At 41.0% G+C, this 14,085-nt stretch overlaps 1 protein-coding gene across 2 annotated transcripts; it reads left to right on the top strand.

Moving 5' to 3' along the window:
* The first annotated feature begins 6,628 nt into the window (after window positions 1-6,628).
* On the top strand, window positions 6,629-13,201 carry LOC139474058 (uncharacterized). Of its 2 annotated transcripts, XM_071256954.1 has the most exons (6): window positions 6,629-6,711; window positions 7,044-8,288; window positions 8,885-9,084; window positions 9,184-9,234; window positions 11,732-12,135; window positions 12,303-13,201. In XM_071256954.1, exons 1-6 carry the CDS (start codon window positions 6,660-6,662, stop codon window positions 12,484-12,486), a joined length of 2,136 nt encoding a protein of 711 aa, XP_071113055.1. In that variant the 5' UTR covers window positions 6,629-6,659; the 3' UTR covers window positions 12,487-13,201. The 2 variants fall into 2 exon arrangements, with proteins under 2 accessions (XP_071113055.1, XP_071113133.1); XM_071257032.1 differs by lacking the exon at window positions 9,184-9,234.
* The last annotated feature ends 884 nt before the right edge of the window (window positions 13,202-14,085 follow it).

Here is a 14,085-nt window from a genome sequence, read left to right as displayed (position 1 = left end):
TGCCAAACCATTATAAATTGATCTTATTTGGACCAAGCTCTTTAAAATCTCTAAAAAAACATATTTTGAGTCTGTAAACTTTTACTCCTCTGAAATTGCCAGACTCAGGTAGAAGCTTATTTGCATTATTTTCCTTATGGAATACGTTTTTCAAACCATGCAGAACGTTTTAAAGATCAAAACTGACAGCAACGCTTGTGATGACATTCTAAACTGATGAATACATATTCATCAACTTTGTAGATTTAAGTACTTTAGGGAATACTCAGTCACAAATACTTGACCAAACTTAAATTTGAAAAACAGAAAAAAGTGTAAAACAGAAGTTTAGAAATAACAGGCGAAATGGTTCCCAAAATGAAAAAATCCAATAATGGAGTTAACACGGGTTCCGGTGTTTGACAAGCTGCACAATTTCAACTATCATGTCGGCGCCCTGTCTGCCTGCATCTGCCTCGGTACTTTTAAGTAGTAGTCTACATATTATTGAATGAAAACATTTGTCACGCACCGATGCTCCTTTCCCCTGGGAGCTTTAAGCCACGTCCCAAAATAGAATGGAATCCGATCTCAGCAGATTCAAGTGGACATATATACACTTTCTACGAATGCTATGATTTTTATTCTCCCGGGTCGCATCAAATTCGCAATCATTTTTGCACTTTATATGCCCTTCAACCAATTGTTAATGACATGTCATATTTGGTCTGCTAAAGCTAGTTCTTAAATTTGCAATAAATAGTTGTTCAGTGTTATTCTAAACTCGGATCATTTGTCAAAAAGATTACCGCAATAATGATAGGGAAACATTTTTGTGAAAAGCCTATAGGACGGTCAAAAGGTCAAAAGGCCAGACGTTAAACTGGTCACAGACACCATTGTCAAAGCGTCCACACAGAAAAGTCAAAATGGCCACAAACCCTAGTCGAAGCGGCCATATGAAAAAGTGACATCTAAGTTGTTCAGTTTTATTTTATTTAAACCCTGAAATGCATGATATTTCCCGCAGTGATAAGAGGTAGATGTCACAGCTAACTTCGTCATTATTTGACAATGTCCGTTCTAGGATTCCACATAAATGTCTGCATCGCTGGAACTTACAAGAAGATCAACGCGAATATGAACATATATCAGTGTATGGAACGTCATTTTATCACAAGAAGTTATTTGTTATTAATTATATAGCGAGCTGCTCTCCCAGCTGTTACCATCAAACTAAAACAGCGGTTTGAAAGTGTGAACCAAGATTATAGAAGATTTATTGAAAAAAGACATGAACAACACGAACAAAGTATATATTTACACCAAAGAGGTGTCATATGTGATTTCATTGTTATCTGAAAAGCAACAAGCAACTGCCCTGATCCCACAATGAGCGCGTATGCATATTGAAATCCTAGCTGGAGGCAGCTGTGACGTCATAGTGGACATTTTGTTTTGTGTGGACGTGGGGCTGTACTAGTTCATCAAACCAAGTACCAAGTGTCATTCCTTGAAATTTCCAATCGAAAAGATTTAGCGAGGATGACAATGGAAACCGACTGGAAGTGTCGTTTTGTGATTCTTGCGTGTGGAGGCAACTGTTTATGAGAGAGATCCACACAAACTCGGTCCTGTCTAGTACAATCAGCCAGACACACACACATGCATGCACGTCGCTATATAAGTGCAATAATCTTGGACGCGACGTTAAACCTTATTTCACCTCACCTCACCTACCATCGTACAACAATTACAAAGGACCATGCACATATTCCGTTCATGGTCATATCTACTTCAAATCCGTGTCTTATTCTGCAGGAATCTCTTATTTTATTCACAAAGCATGCAGGATGAACTTATCTACATTTTTAGGGTGCCAACCCCAACTCCCATGAATCCCGAATACCATCTAAGTTTAACTCTGAGTCTCATTAACTCAAACCATAATACCACTCAACACAAATCTCAAAAGCATTGATAAAAGGATGTGATTATATCAGTCCCGCGTACCACATCGCTGAGTACTGAATACCCTCTTAATAGATCACTGAATCTCTCGTACCAAAAGGGGGTTGGCAGTCTCATTATTATGGACGTTCTTAATAAACTAGACTTGAAAGTTGAGAACCTTCCGTATACACAGTATCTTTTTTATATGAAAACAGGAAAGATGATATCAAGGATGCAATAGTTATGTGCCCGTGAAGATCAGGCGTAGAATAGGTCTTGAGCGACCCATGCTTGCCGTAAAAGGCGACTTTGCTTGTCGTAAGAGGCGACCAACGGGATGGGGTGGTCAGGTGACTTTGTTGATGCATGCCATCGATCCCAATTGCATGGATCGATGCGCATGGTATCAATCACTGGATTGTCTGGTCCAGGCTCGATTATTTACAGACCGCCGTCATATAGCTGGAATATTGCTGAGTGCGGCGTTAAATGAAAAACGTATCAAGTACATGTATTTGCCTTTAAAATGATTTTACGGTAATGTCAATGTGACTATTTGTATATCAGTATGTAAATTATAAATAATCCGGGGCAGATCCAGTTTTTCAATTGAAATGGTTTTGCTTTCACTGGTTATGGGGGGAGGGTGTGGTCATTTTCTGTCTAAATCGAGGATAGGTTATTGTTTGACAAAAACATGTTATAGGTCAGATAAGTGTGAACTGGGTGTACATTTTGAGAATATGACAGGTATGTTTAATGTGATATTGTCAGTTTTAGTTCGACCCGTAAAGATCCGGAGTAGAATAGATCTTCAGCAACCCCTGTTTGCCGTAAAAGGCGACTATGCTTGTCGTAAGAGGCGACTTACTGAATCAGGTGGTCAGTCTCGCTGACTTGGTAGATGCACGTCACGTTCACTTTACTATACTATACATTTTACTGTTGTTAAATAAACTAATTTGATTCTAAATTTGTGTTTCTTTCTAATGGATGGTAGTACATATTATATTATCCACGGGTTCAGGACCACCCCCACCCGTGTGCATTTAGTACCACTGCATGCATACCACTAAGAAAAATACATATTATACATATTATCATAACTCTTTACACGGCAGAACAAGATCATTGAGCCACCTTTAGGTATGCCGCATTTAAAACAGTTATTAAAGCAAAGGTGGCATCACACGAGAAGAGTGTGTGTGACGAAGGGATACATGCAGACATTTGTAAAATGCTCGGATAATTGAATACAACACACCTTTAGTTCGTATAACAAACGTTGGCCGTGCATTTGTGGACGTTGATGCCACTATGGATATTGTAAGGTCCTGACACAAATAAATATACTTACCCGGTAAAGATTATATCCCTCTATATCTCCCCCGAGAGCTCAATGTAATAGAGCAGATTCTACCAGTAAGCACTCTCGGTCCACCGCTCCTACATCGATTGTCCAGGTGGCCTACCTACTCATGTAGCCGTTTCAGCCAAGTAGGATGTAGTTTACAGCAAAAGTGGTACAACAATTTTAAAAAGAACATGCTTAAGAGCAGTTTCAAAGGTTTTAACGACATTTTCCCTTGCATTTGTTGTGTATCACAGTGTATATATTTTTAGATACTATATTTAATTTTTACACACTAACATTAACTGATGTACTCTTCTATCTTGTTTCATGGTAAAACACATTATTTTCCCCTTATATTCTTAAGTTTATGTCATACTACGTATTGCATTGTAATTATTGTCAAGATGTTAGCATTAAGCCTGAAACAGTAAAACTACATCACTGAGTTCGTGGTGACATTGTCGCAACAATAGAGGAGCTGTCAGGGTCAAACTTGTTGCTGCGCACTGTTGATTACAAGTTATGTCACATGAATACATGATCCTTCCCTCCGTGATACATGTTGTTATTGCTGTGTGGTTTCAAATATTTATCGTCGAATGCACTCCATATTGAGCTTTTTCCATTGCTTCAGTATAACCGTGAAAAGGTTCAGTGGGTCTCCCCCCTGTACACCCCTTGTAATTTTCACCTGTAAACATACAATACTGCGTCCAACACGAATACATCTGACATTGAACAAACGTCAAGAAATGTTAAGGCTGAAAAGTTCCGTGCCTAACTACACAGGATGTATAGTATACCCTTCATAGTCTGAATGTAGTATAATACTTCCCATGCTTACAGGCGACATTTGAACCGAACGCACAACCAGTCAGCATATTCCTGCAGTTATCAAAGTAACTGTGGATTCACTGTTGTCGAAAATGGACAAAAAGTGACTATGGCGCAGCCATGAAGTATCGTCACGAGCCATCCATGCTGATATCGTGTCAAAGGAAGGAGCATCAATTGTGATCATGCTTCTCCCTTTGTCACTGTTTAGAAGACACATGTTTTCGAGTACAAATTGCCGCAGGTTTACATCGATATCCAACTTTCACACAGTATACTTACTCGAGCCGACCCGTCCTTGGTTTTATAAAGATATATATTGCTTGGTCCTGCAAATGTACCACCACATCCCTCAACGATTAACATTAATCGTCAATACAACCACGGAAGTACTTTCTTTATAGACACAGAAGTGAGGTGAGGGGTTTAACGTCGAGTTCACGATTATTGCACTCATATGTAAAGACATGCTCAGTAACACATTCAAGATTTTTACTGCCGTCCTTGAAAGGTCCATTCCCGATTTAAATTTGTCAAATGTCTGATCAAGATCCTGTGATTTGTGGCGGGAAATTCACAAACAATCAGATATCGTTCAGGAAGCGTCCTGATTCAGCCGTTTCCAGCCGAATTTGTCCCGATTCTCCCGTTCTCAATCCGAATCTGATCCGATTTGTCTCTTCATGGTAATGGTAAAAAACGATCGAATCTGTCCCGACAGCGTCCTGATTCTCCCGAATGCGATCCGACAGAGATCAGACAGTGACCGGACAGTGAACCGACAAAGACGGTTCGCATTCGGCAAGATCCGGACTCAATCGACAATTGCCGGCAAGAAACGGCAATGAACAATTCATGCTCGTTCATCACAACAGCTTCCCGATCCACAGGACGCCGTCCAGACAACACAGGATATTGATACAGCAGAATCTGTCATGACATAGTCACGGTTGTAATCCGAAACAACAAGTACCATCTTTTAATATAATTAAAGAACCGGGTTCAATTCTGTGAAAACATTTGATTTTTCAACTTTGTACACCGCTATCCCACATGGAAAAATTAAGGAAAACTTAATTCTATGATCCATTGGGATTTTGTAACAAAACGTGATGACCATAGATATAGTTACATATCTATCTTCGGAGGATCAGGTCAATTTGTCAAAAATGTCATGTTGGTCTGTTTCTTTATGCATTTGAATCGGAATTCCTGTTGGGAATAGCAAAGTCAAAACAAGGTTATAAAGCCAAGAAATGTAACTTAAGCTTCAGGTATATCAATGATCCGATATCGTTTAATAACCATCAAATAGCCAATTCCTTACTCTGATTTAGCAACATGAACTAGAAATAAAAGGAGACCAGTGAGAACGCCTCATCTATTATATATAAAGATTCCGAGTGACAAAACACTCCCCACAAAACCGTATTATAAGAAGGATGACTCCAACTTTACAATAGGCAACTTTTCCTTTATGTCCAGTAATATTCCTGCAGCTCTAGCCCTTGGTGACTGCATTTCACAACTTTTGAGGTACAATCGAGAATGCTCTCTCCATCAACTTTTCAAAGTACGTCATTCGACTCTTGCTCAGAAGCTGTTTTATAAAGGTTACAATATCCAAGGCCTTAGTAAAGTTTTCCGACCGATCCTTGATTTAGCTCCTTAATGCCGAGCGTAAGGCAAGGTAATAACAAATACCATCTTTTAACGCCTATTGGTATGACGCGGCCGAGTATCAAACCAATGACCTTCTTCTCCCCGGGCAGATACTCCACAGGAAAACAAAGCCGGCACAAGATTGTTGATGTAGTCCTTATATCGAGAATTGGTGAAGTGTGGACAAAGGCAATGTATTTGTCGTGGTGTTGGCAGTGTTGGCTGTCTGGGTACAGCTTGTAGTGGTGTTGGCAGTGTTAGCTGTCTGGGTACAGATTGTAGTGGTGCGGGCAGTGCAGGACATGTATGAGTGGCGCTGGTTGCTGACTGTATGGACACAGCTTGTAGTGGTGCGGGCAGTGCAGGACATGTATGAGTGGCGCTGGATGCTGACTGTATGGACACAGCTTGTAGTGGTGCAGGCAGTGCAGGACATGTTTGAGTGGCGCTGGATGCTGACTGTATGGACACAGCTTGTAGTGGTGCGGGCAGTGCAGGACATGTATGAGTGGCGCTGGATGCTGACTGTATAATCACAGCTTATAGTGGTGCGGGCAGTGCCGGACATGTATGAGTGGCGCTGGATGCTGACTGTATAATCACAGCTTATAGTGGTGCGGGCAGTGCCGGACATGTATGAGTGGCGCTGGATGCTGACTGTATGGACACAGCTTGTAGTGGTGCGGGCAGTGCCGGACATGTATGAGTGGCGCTGGATGCTGGATGACTTTGTTGTGATATTGTGTGAAAACCTCATGGCGATATAGAGATGGCCCTTCTCAGCTCCCACAGAAATTCCTTATCTCGTAAACATTTAGAAAACTTTCTCGCCAGCCCAGAGTGACATTCCCAGCGTCTCACTTCACTGCTGACAGTCATGTTTGCCACCAGGCTACTGTGGATGTTCGTCGTCACAAGAGCAGTAATAGGTGAGAAAACGAGTAGCAGTATCACTGATAACACCTGTGATTAATAATACAGCTTCGATACTCTATCATTAATAGAGTTTACATCAAGCTGTCTCATGGTCTGTTGACGTCTTGTAGAACCAAATACTGCACGGAAAAAGCTATAGCCATTACGACGGCATGATGGAATTACATGACCCAGGAACCAAGTGACGAAGGATAATTAATGTCTCTGCAACTGTAACAATATCAACATGAATTCTAATTTGGGGTTTGGGGGCAGTCAAATAACACATTATGAGTATTCGTATCAATGGTTTCCTTTCTTTTCCTTTTTCCCTTGCAAACATTAGGTACAGCAGCGTACAGCGGCAGCCAATTCATCTTTGCACGATTCCCATCCTATGAAAGTGGCGATGAATACGCGACTGCACATTTCCTTTTTATTGCACATGCGTGGGAAGGCCAATGCACTGTGACAGAGAGTAACGGGACAGATTATGATATCCAGCTTACTGGAAACAACAGTGTCACACAGTTCCATCTACCGAAAGACAGAAAGTTAACCATGGGAGTCGCCTTGGAGGGGGATCGTGCAGTGGAGCTTATTTGCACAACGGAAGTCAGCCTCAGTGTCCTGCACCGACGTGTTTCCCAGGGTGTGGCCGATGCATTTCCAGTCCTTCCAGTGAAGTCTCTGTCTACCAAATACATCGTACCATCAGTACCCAACAATGCTTTACTCGCAATGGTGGCTATCTATAACAACACAAACGTCACAGTACATTTCAACTCCACCTGCTCCTACTCCTTCAGGGGGAACATCTACGGAAGGGGAAACCAGTTAAGTATGGCCCTGCTGCAGGGAGAAGTCCTCCAGATTGCTTCTTCACAAAGTACTACTTCCGACACCTGCGATCTGGGAGGGACGGTTGTAGAGAGCAGTCATTCAGTTGCAGTGTTCTCTGGTTCTCCTCTTTTGTGCTTTGATAGTCATTGTGATGGAGCTATGAGTCAAGTTCCCCCAATAGAGACATGGGGGACGTCGTTCATTGTCCCGCCGGCTCCTGACATGGAGCAATACCGCTTTCAAATTACATCAGGGTATAATGGTACCAATATCACCATTGACACATTCACAAGAATTGAGTCTATTATTTTGAATCAAGCAGAGATTTACGATGAAGACGTCACTAAAGCAGCCGCTATATACATCAGAAGCTCTCATCCAATACTTGTCTCACAAATAGCCGGCAACTCAACAAATTACCAAGTCTTTCAGGCGATTGTTCCAGCAACTGATGCCTATAGCACTAACTATCTAATACCAGACATTCAGACCAGTTCCATGTCATACACACGTCATGTTACTATCACTACAAGTTCCAACTGTACATCAAATATAAACATCAATGAGAGATGGTCAGTTCAGTCAACAGATTCACAGACTTTTGCCATAGCCAGCTTCCAACCCAGCTCCGGTTCCACCACCTTTAAAAGCAATTCATCGGCATGTCCTTTTGGCGTACTCGTCACTGGTGTAGGTATTGATGAGATGTATGGGTATTTCAGTACACCAGTTGGCGGTGACAGTGGTGGTAAGTAGACATGATATATTCCTCAAACAATAAAGCTGACCCCCTGTGTAATTAAGTTTGCTCTATCATTATGTGTAAGGTAGTAAACTAAGGTTTGAAGTTTTACAGTCAAAGCACATGGACGCGCACGAGAACTTGTCTCTAATGTTGATGTAAACTATGCAAAATGGCCGACATCAATGGCTTGTAACACGTGGGATATGTGTACTGGCAAATAAGCTAAATAATATTTTGTTCCTGAGTTTTGGTTATTTATGTTAGAGGTACATCGGGACTATGTCCATTGTAAAGAATAAGAATGGGAATGTCAGTAGTGGCGACGAAAGTTGTGATCCAGGTAATGACAAACTTACATTTGGTTTTGGGTTTTTAATTCGCACATTTCTAATTTTAATAAAACTTAGAGAGGGCCCCGCAAACTTTCCATATCAAAATATTTTGTAAGCAGCATCACGTGATATGTTCGTGATTTTATAGCTAGCTGTAGACATGAACAGTTCCATCGGATTTTTCAACTTAGGATTTTGTCAAAAATTGAACCTCGCAATATTTGTGCAATTATATGGTTATTGCTACAGTTCATGTGTGTGTTTCAGGATCACTGGAAGACTCTGTTGACCTAACTTGCACTAAAGCCGACTGGGTGGTCAAAGTGAATACTCAAGAGTTAGCCACTGTATTCCCGACCTCTGTAAACAAGAACATCGTCATGTCAAACGCTTTCTGTCCAGGGGTCCTCGAGGGAGATGTTCTTGTCTTTAATGTCTCCTACAACGACTGCAACACAGTTATCGAAGTATGATACTCTTTTTCTTCATCGAGGAATGTTGCAGGAAGGTTGACTGTTTCCATGTGACACATACTAATAAATTATCTATGTTTGCTTTGTTAATAGAGCATTACAAACATCAGTTCCTCAACAGTTCCAGTCAACATTATGCAATTGGTAGATATAATTCCAATTGACTTTTACGAAACATTTAACCTCACCTGTCCCCAACTATCCATACGAAGCATCACAAACGCCAGTTTCTCAACAGCTAGTTCACCAAATACATAGCATTTAATAATATACACAAAGAAACAAGTTAAGCACACCCCTATTTCTGAACCATGACAAACGGCAAAAATCATGGCATTGGATAACTTACCACTGGAGCTGGGCGATACCAATGTCATCAGTTAGAACAAACATTTGACAACAAATAAAGAAGATGTTGGTGAATTGTGATTGAAATTAACTGATAAAAACATCATGGTAACATGGGTACTGTGTTTGGCCTTAGACGATACCTAAAAAAGTATGGAGCTGCAGGATTAAGTAAACGAGTTACGTTTGATGTTTCATGTGAAAATGTTCCTTAAAGTCTCTACTAAGTATAACCACCACGTGCTCGGATGACGCATTCCACCCTACGTCTCATGCCTCCAGTCAGACGTTGCATCTTGCTGATGCAATGTTGCTTCCAATTGGCGTAAATCTTGAGCATGAGGATCTCGTGCCTATATGCACCGCCCCAGAATATCCCAAACATGTCCAAGGGGGTTAAAATCTGGGCTCATCGCAGGCCAGGGTAGAGTCGTTATTGCATTGTCCCTCATGTAATCCACGACTGCATGCAAACGATGAGGCCTGGCATTGTCATCCATGTACTGAGGTCGAGTAGCAAGAGGGTGGTTGTCAAAATGAGGAACGACGACTGGCCTCAAAACGTCCTGGATGTACTGAGCCCCTGTTAAGTTGCCCCTTATGGTGACCAAATCCAACCTGCAATCATGAGAGATACACCCTCTAACCATTACCGAACCCCCGCTGTATGCAACAGTCGGTTTAATGTTCCTGTGGTTGTATTCCGTGTTCCGGAACATTCGTTCTTCCATCTGTGACGTGGAACAGAAAGCAACTTTCGTCTGACCAATGGTTCTCAGATTCCAGTTTTGTCGCGCAATACACTATGCTAAACGAGCAGCTGTGTGGTGATCTCTCAACAAGGGACGCTTTATGATTCGTCTAGCCCTTAGTCCTGCTCCTTTTAGCCGGTTCCTGGTGGTTTTGGTGCTGAAACGACGTTTGGGCAACCGCAGCTGTTTCAGACGCGTACTTGTTAAAAAGGGTTCTCGGCGTATGAAACGAAGAAGGTCCCGGTCTTCGCGATGTGTCGTCACAGGAGGTCTTCTGTATCTGGGAAGGTCCTGTACATCACCGGTCTGAGCATGTTTCTTGACTAAACGGCTCACGACAGTGTGATGATACCCCAAATTCCGACCAATGGCATTACAAGACATTCCTGCGTTATGTATGCCATGTTGCGGCGTTTGAAAATCGCCTTCGCGCCATGGTCTCACAATGTCATGGAATAACTGTTTAAAACCGATCTTAAGAAAGTTTAACGTTTGGATATACTGCTTTTAGAGATACCCGAGGGTAGCATGCTGCACGGGCATACCATGCATGACACGTGAGCTTTCGTCACGCATGACTGATTACATCATCTCTTGAAAACATAATTCTTCCCGTAATTATATCTTTCAAGACTGTTACAAATATTGGGACCAAACAATGATGAAATATATTAGGGTGTGCTTAACTTTTTGTGTGTATATATAGTCACTTGGAATGTATAATGTAGGATTCAAATTGAGTTATGAAATTACAGATACAGTGTTAGCGAGCCTGGACCAAACAATTCATCGGTCACAACCGCCATGCCAGTAATGCCGGTATTGTAGTTTCCTCGTTCTGTCCAGTGATTTTGCCTTGACAGAGTGTATTGTCCAGGGTCAATCTCATTCCTGGGGGACGTGTCTTCAGTGCAATAGTGAAATTATTGTATGTGTGCATGTACATATTTAACGGCATAGGAGAATACCCAGTCTCGAATTACCAAAAAAACACATTTCATTGGACATTAAATGGCACAATAGCTGGTAAAAATGTAATAAATGGATCACTGAAAATAAGTGATGACACCAGGTGTTCCCGAAAAGGGAAAGCATGTTCTGCCTCACCGGTAGCACCGACCACTCACACAATTTGCATAAAACGGTAGGCTACGGTTGCCTGACACAGCATAGAAGTAGTGCCAAGCTAGGGGGCAAGAATATAGATAATGCACATTCTCTCTCATCAGTAGATGATTATCCAATTTCAACATACTGTGAAGCGTTGTCATATCTCTCACCACCCTTGCTCCCACCAACGTTAATTTATTTTATCATTGGTTGAATGAAGCTGAAGGATAAACATACAATGTATTCATTTTAGAACTTACGAATTTGGATAAAACCCAACTGCAAATTTGGAAAACAGCAGGTGTATGATCGAACCTCTAAAACAAGCTCCTGCCAAATTCTTCCCAGAGATATGTATGATAGATTATGTTCGTACCAAGATACACATTGTTTAGAATTTTTTAGCTTGATCACGCGATCATGTGTTTCAGACAAGCAACAACAAAACAGTTACATTCAGCAACTATCTGATTGAATATGAGAGGGACGCACAGACAAATCTAGTGAGCGGCGCACTGTGGCGCTACAACCTGGCATGTGTCCTTCAAAAACACGAAACTGATGTCAAGCCTTTCCTTCCCGTTGACCATACCGAAGTCACCGTTCAGGCAACAAGCAAGATTCAAGGTCACGAGGCTGTCATGAAGTTTTATACAGATGACACCTACACAACCGAGATGAAAGGGAATCCACTCAAGGTCGGTCTCGGGACACGTGTCTACGTACAGGTACAGACCAGTGTTCCTGCCGAAGTCAAACTGCTGGTGAATAACTGCTACATCAGTACCGACATCACGAGTGGAAACTCTACTCGAGTGCCCATTATACAAAACAGGTAAAAATATGCATCAAACATCTTAACGGATATTGATAGTGGACACGGTTTAACGTTTAAAAAACGTTTAAGTAAACCAAATGACATACATATGAGTATGTTCCATGATCGCTCATCTGTTCTTTTGAATGTCACATATAATTATAGTCCATTGTATGTTGATACAGGTGTGAAGCCAACCATTTCACACACATCGTTGGACATGTTTACAAGTTGACCCGTTTCTACTTCGACGTCTTTGAAATGCCCCATCACCATGACAACATGTACGTCGCATGTGACGTCAGCTTCTGTCCACTCATGGACTTTGCTCCAGAATGCCAAGGCGGATGCCTCAGCACACATCTGTAGCTGGGTGTACCGATTTCGCAAAATAAAGAAGAGCACTTAATACTCGATTTCATGTAATGTACTCTAATGCTGCAAATTTGCACTTATAACCAAATTTTAAGGAAAGTAAGATAAATTAGTCTTAATTAATTAATCAATCACAGCACACATTCTTCTGTATGTGACTTGCAAAGTGATCAAATTTTTCGAACTTGCTTTTGCAATCAAGTTAGAAGCTAATAATACTTGGTAATAGGAAGAAGAAGAAATTTGATAGAAAATAAATCAATCAGTTTATCGATTTCGGCACAAAGTCTTCTCTATGTGACATGTAATGTGACATTTATGTTGGAGATTTGGATATATGTGTAATGTGTTATACAAAGAATATAATTCATTTCTCAGTCATTTGAGACACAAAATGCTTGTGTGTGCAATGTTATGTAATCTCAATGTTTTCAATTTTTTGCAAATATTACCAACGTTTAAGGCAAACTTGAAAGAGATTGATTTGGAAGAGATTCCATTGAATTTGATTGGCTAACGGAGCAATATTTTGCGTTTATGTCTACATAAACCGTAAAAAAGGGTAGATCACGTGTATTAGCAGATGACTGTTTCTTAAATTTGATGATAAAAGGGAGAGAGGGGCTTGGGTTGCATTATTTCGCTGAACGATGTAACTGATTGTTGGCCACATGCTTTGTGTTAATGAATAAATAAGCTGTCTGGGAAATTGTTATTTTGTTGATATTTATTTTAAACAATTGACCTAGAAGAAAAACCTACTGTGTTTTGAAATCTAAGGTAGCCTAACTCTAGATTAGATACATCTTATTTCAATTTTCAACCGAGAGCTTTCGGTGTCTCATCTACAGTTAGACTACCTCAAGTTATACAGTAGGTTCATATTCATTCTACCACGACAACGAGAGCGCTTTGGAAACGGTGCTCTCTGTTCACAGCTGTTCTGTACTTGTCAACATGTTTATCGGTCGCTTAGGCTTGGTTATTTCGTAAAAAATGCATATCTTGTGAAAACTAGCACATGCAAGCACTTAGAATATGAACTTCGTGAAAGTTAACTATTATGCAATCTGTGGACAGAATATTTTATCGGCCGCCCTTCAAGACATACAGTTTCCAACACCGAGCTGGAGTGAAGGCTCCATATGATCCCGGTTTCGAAAAAGTCCACAACAGTATTGTAACAAACGGCGATTAAATTTCATCGAGTGGTCACACTCGGTGATTGGATGACGCCGCGTCATCGTACACGGACATATTACTATAAATCGGGTTTTCTGGTCCAGGAACACTGTTGTCATAGAGCTGCAATAATGCCAAGTGCGGCATATAACACCCAACACGCGGATCTCACACATGAGCTCGACAAATAAATGTCTGAAATGTGTTCGCATAGCCCAATATGTACATACAAACTCGAACACCCTAGATTTAACAAATTTAACCAGTTAAAGACGTCAAAGTAAACAACTGCATAGTAAGTGAGATTCAGATCTACAGTAGATCGGATAATAAGGTATATCGTTTATTATTTATGGTAGATCTGACTGTGTCTGATGAAGGTGAGGTAAAGTGGAGTTTAGGATGCATTAA

Source organism: Haliotis cracherodii, unplaced genomic scaffold, assembly GCF_022045235.1.
Source record: "Haliotis cracherodii isolate W230 unplaced genomic scaffold, xgHalCrac1.p SCAF_1, whole genome shotgun sequence".
In the NCBI taxonomy this organism is placed as follows: Eukaryota; Metazoa; Mollusca; class Gastropoda; order Lepetellida; family Haliotidae; genus Haliotis; species Haliotis cracherodii.
The sequence above is the reverse complement of the archived record's forward strand: the minus strand, read 5'-3'. Positions and strand labels throughout refer to the sequence as shown.

Bases quoted from the DNA above. Each gene is read 5' to 3' on its own strand.
- LOC139474058 (XM_071256954.1), top strand. From the start codon at position 6,660: ATGTTTGCCACCAGGCTACTGTGGATGTTCGTCGTCACAAGAGCAGTA. The intron at 6,712-7,043 runs GTGAGAAAACGA...TGCAAACATTAG, and splicing joins CGTCACAAGAGCAGTAATAG to GTACAGCAGCGTACAGCGGC. The intron at 8,289-8,884 runs GTAAGTAGACAT...TGTGTGTTTCAG, and splicing joins AGTTGGCGGTGACAGTGGTG to GATCACTGGAAGACTCTGTT.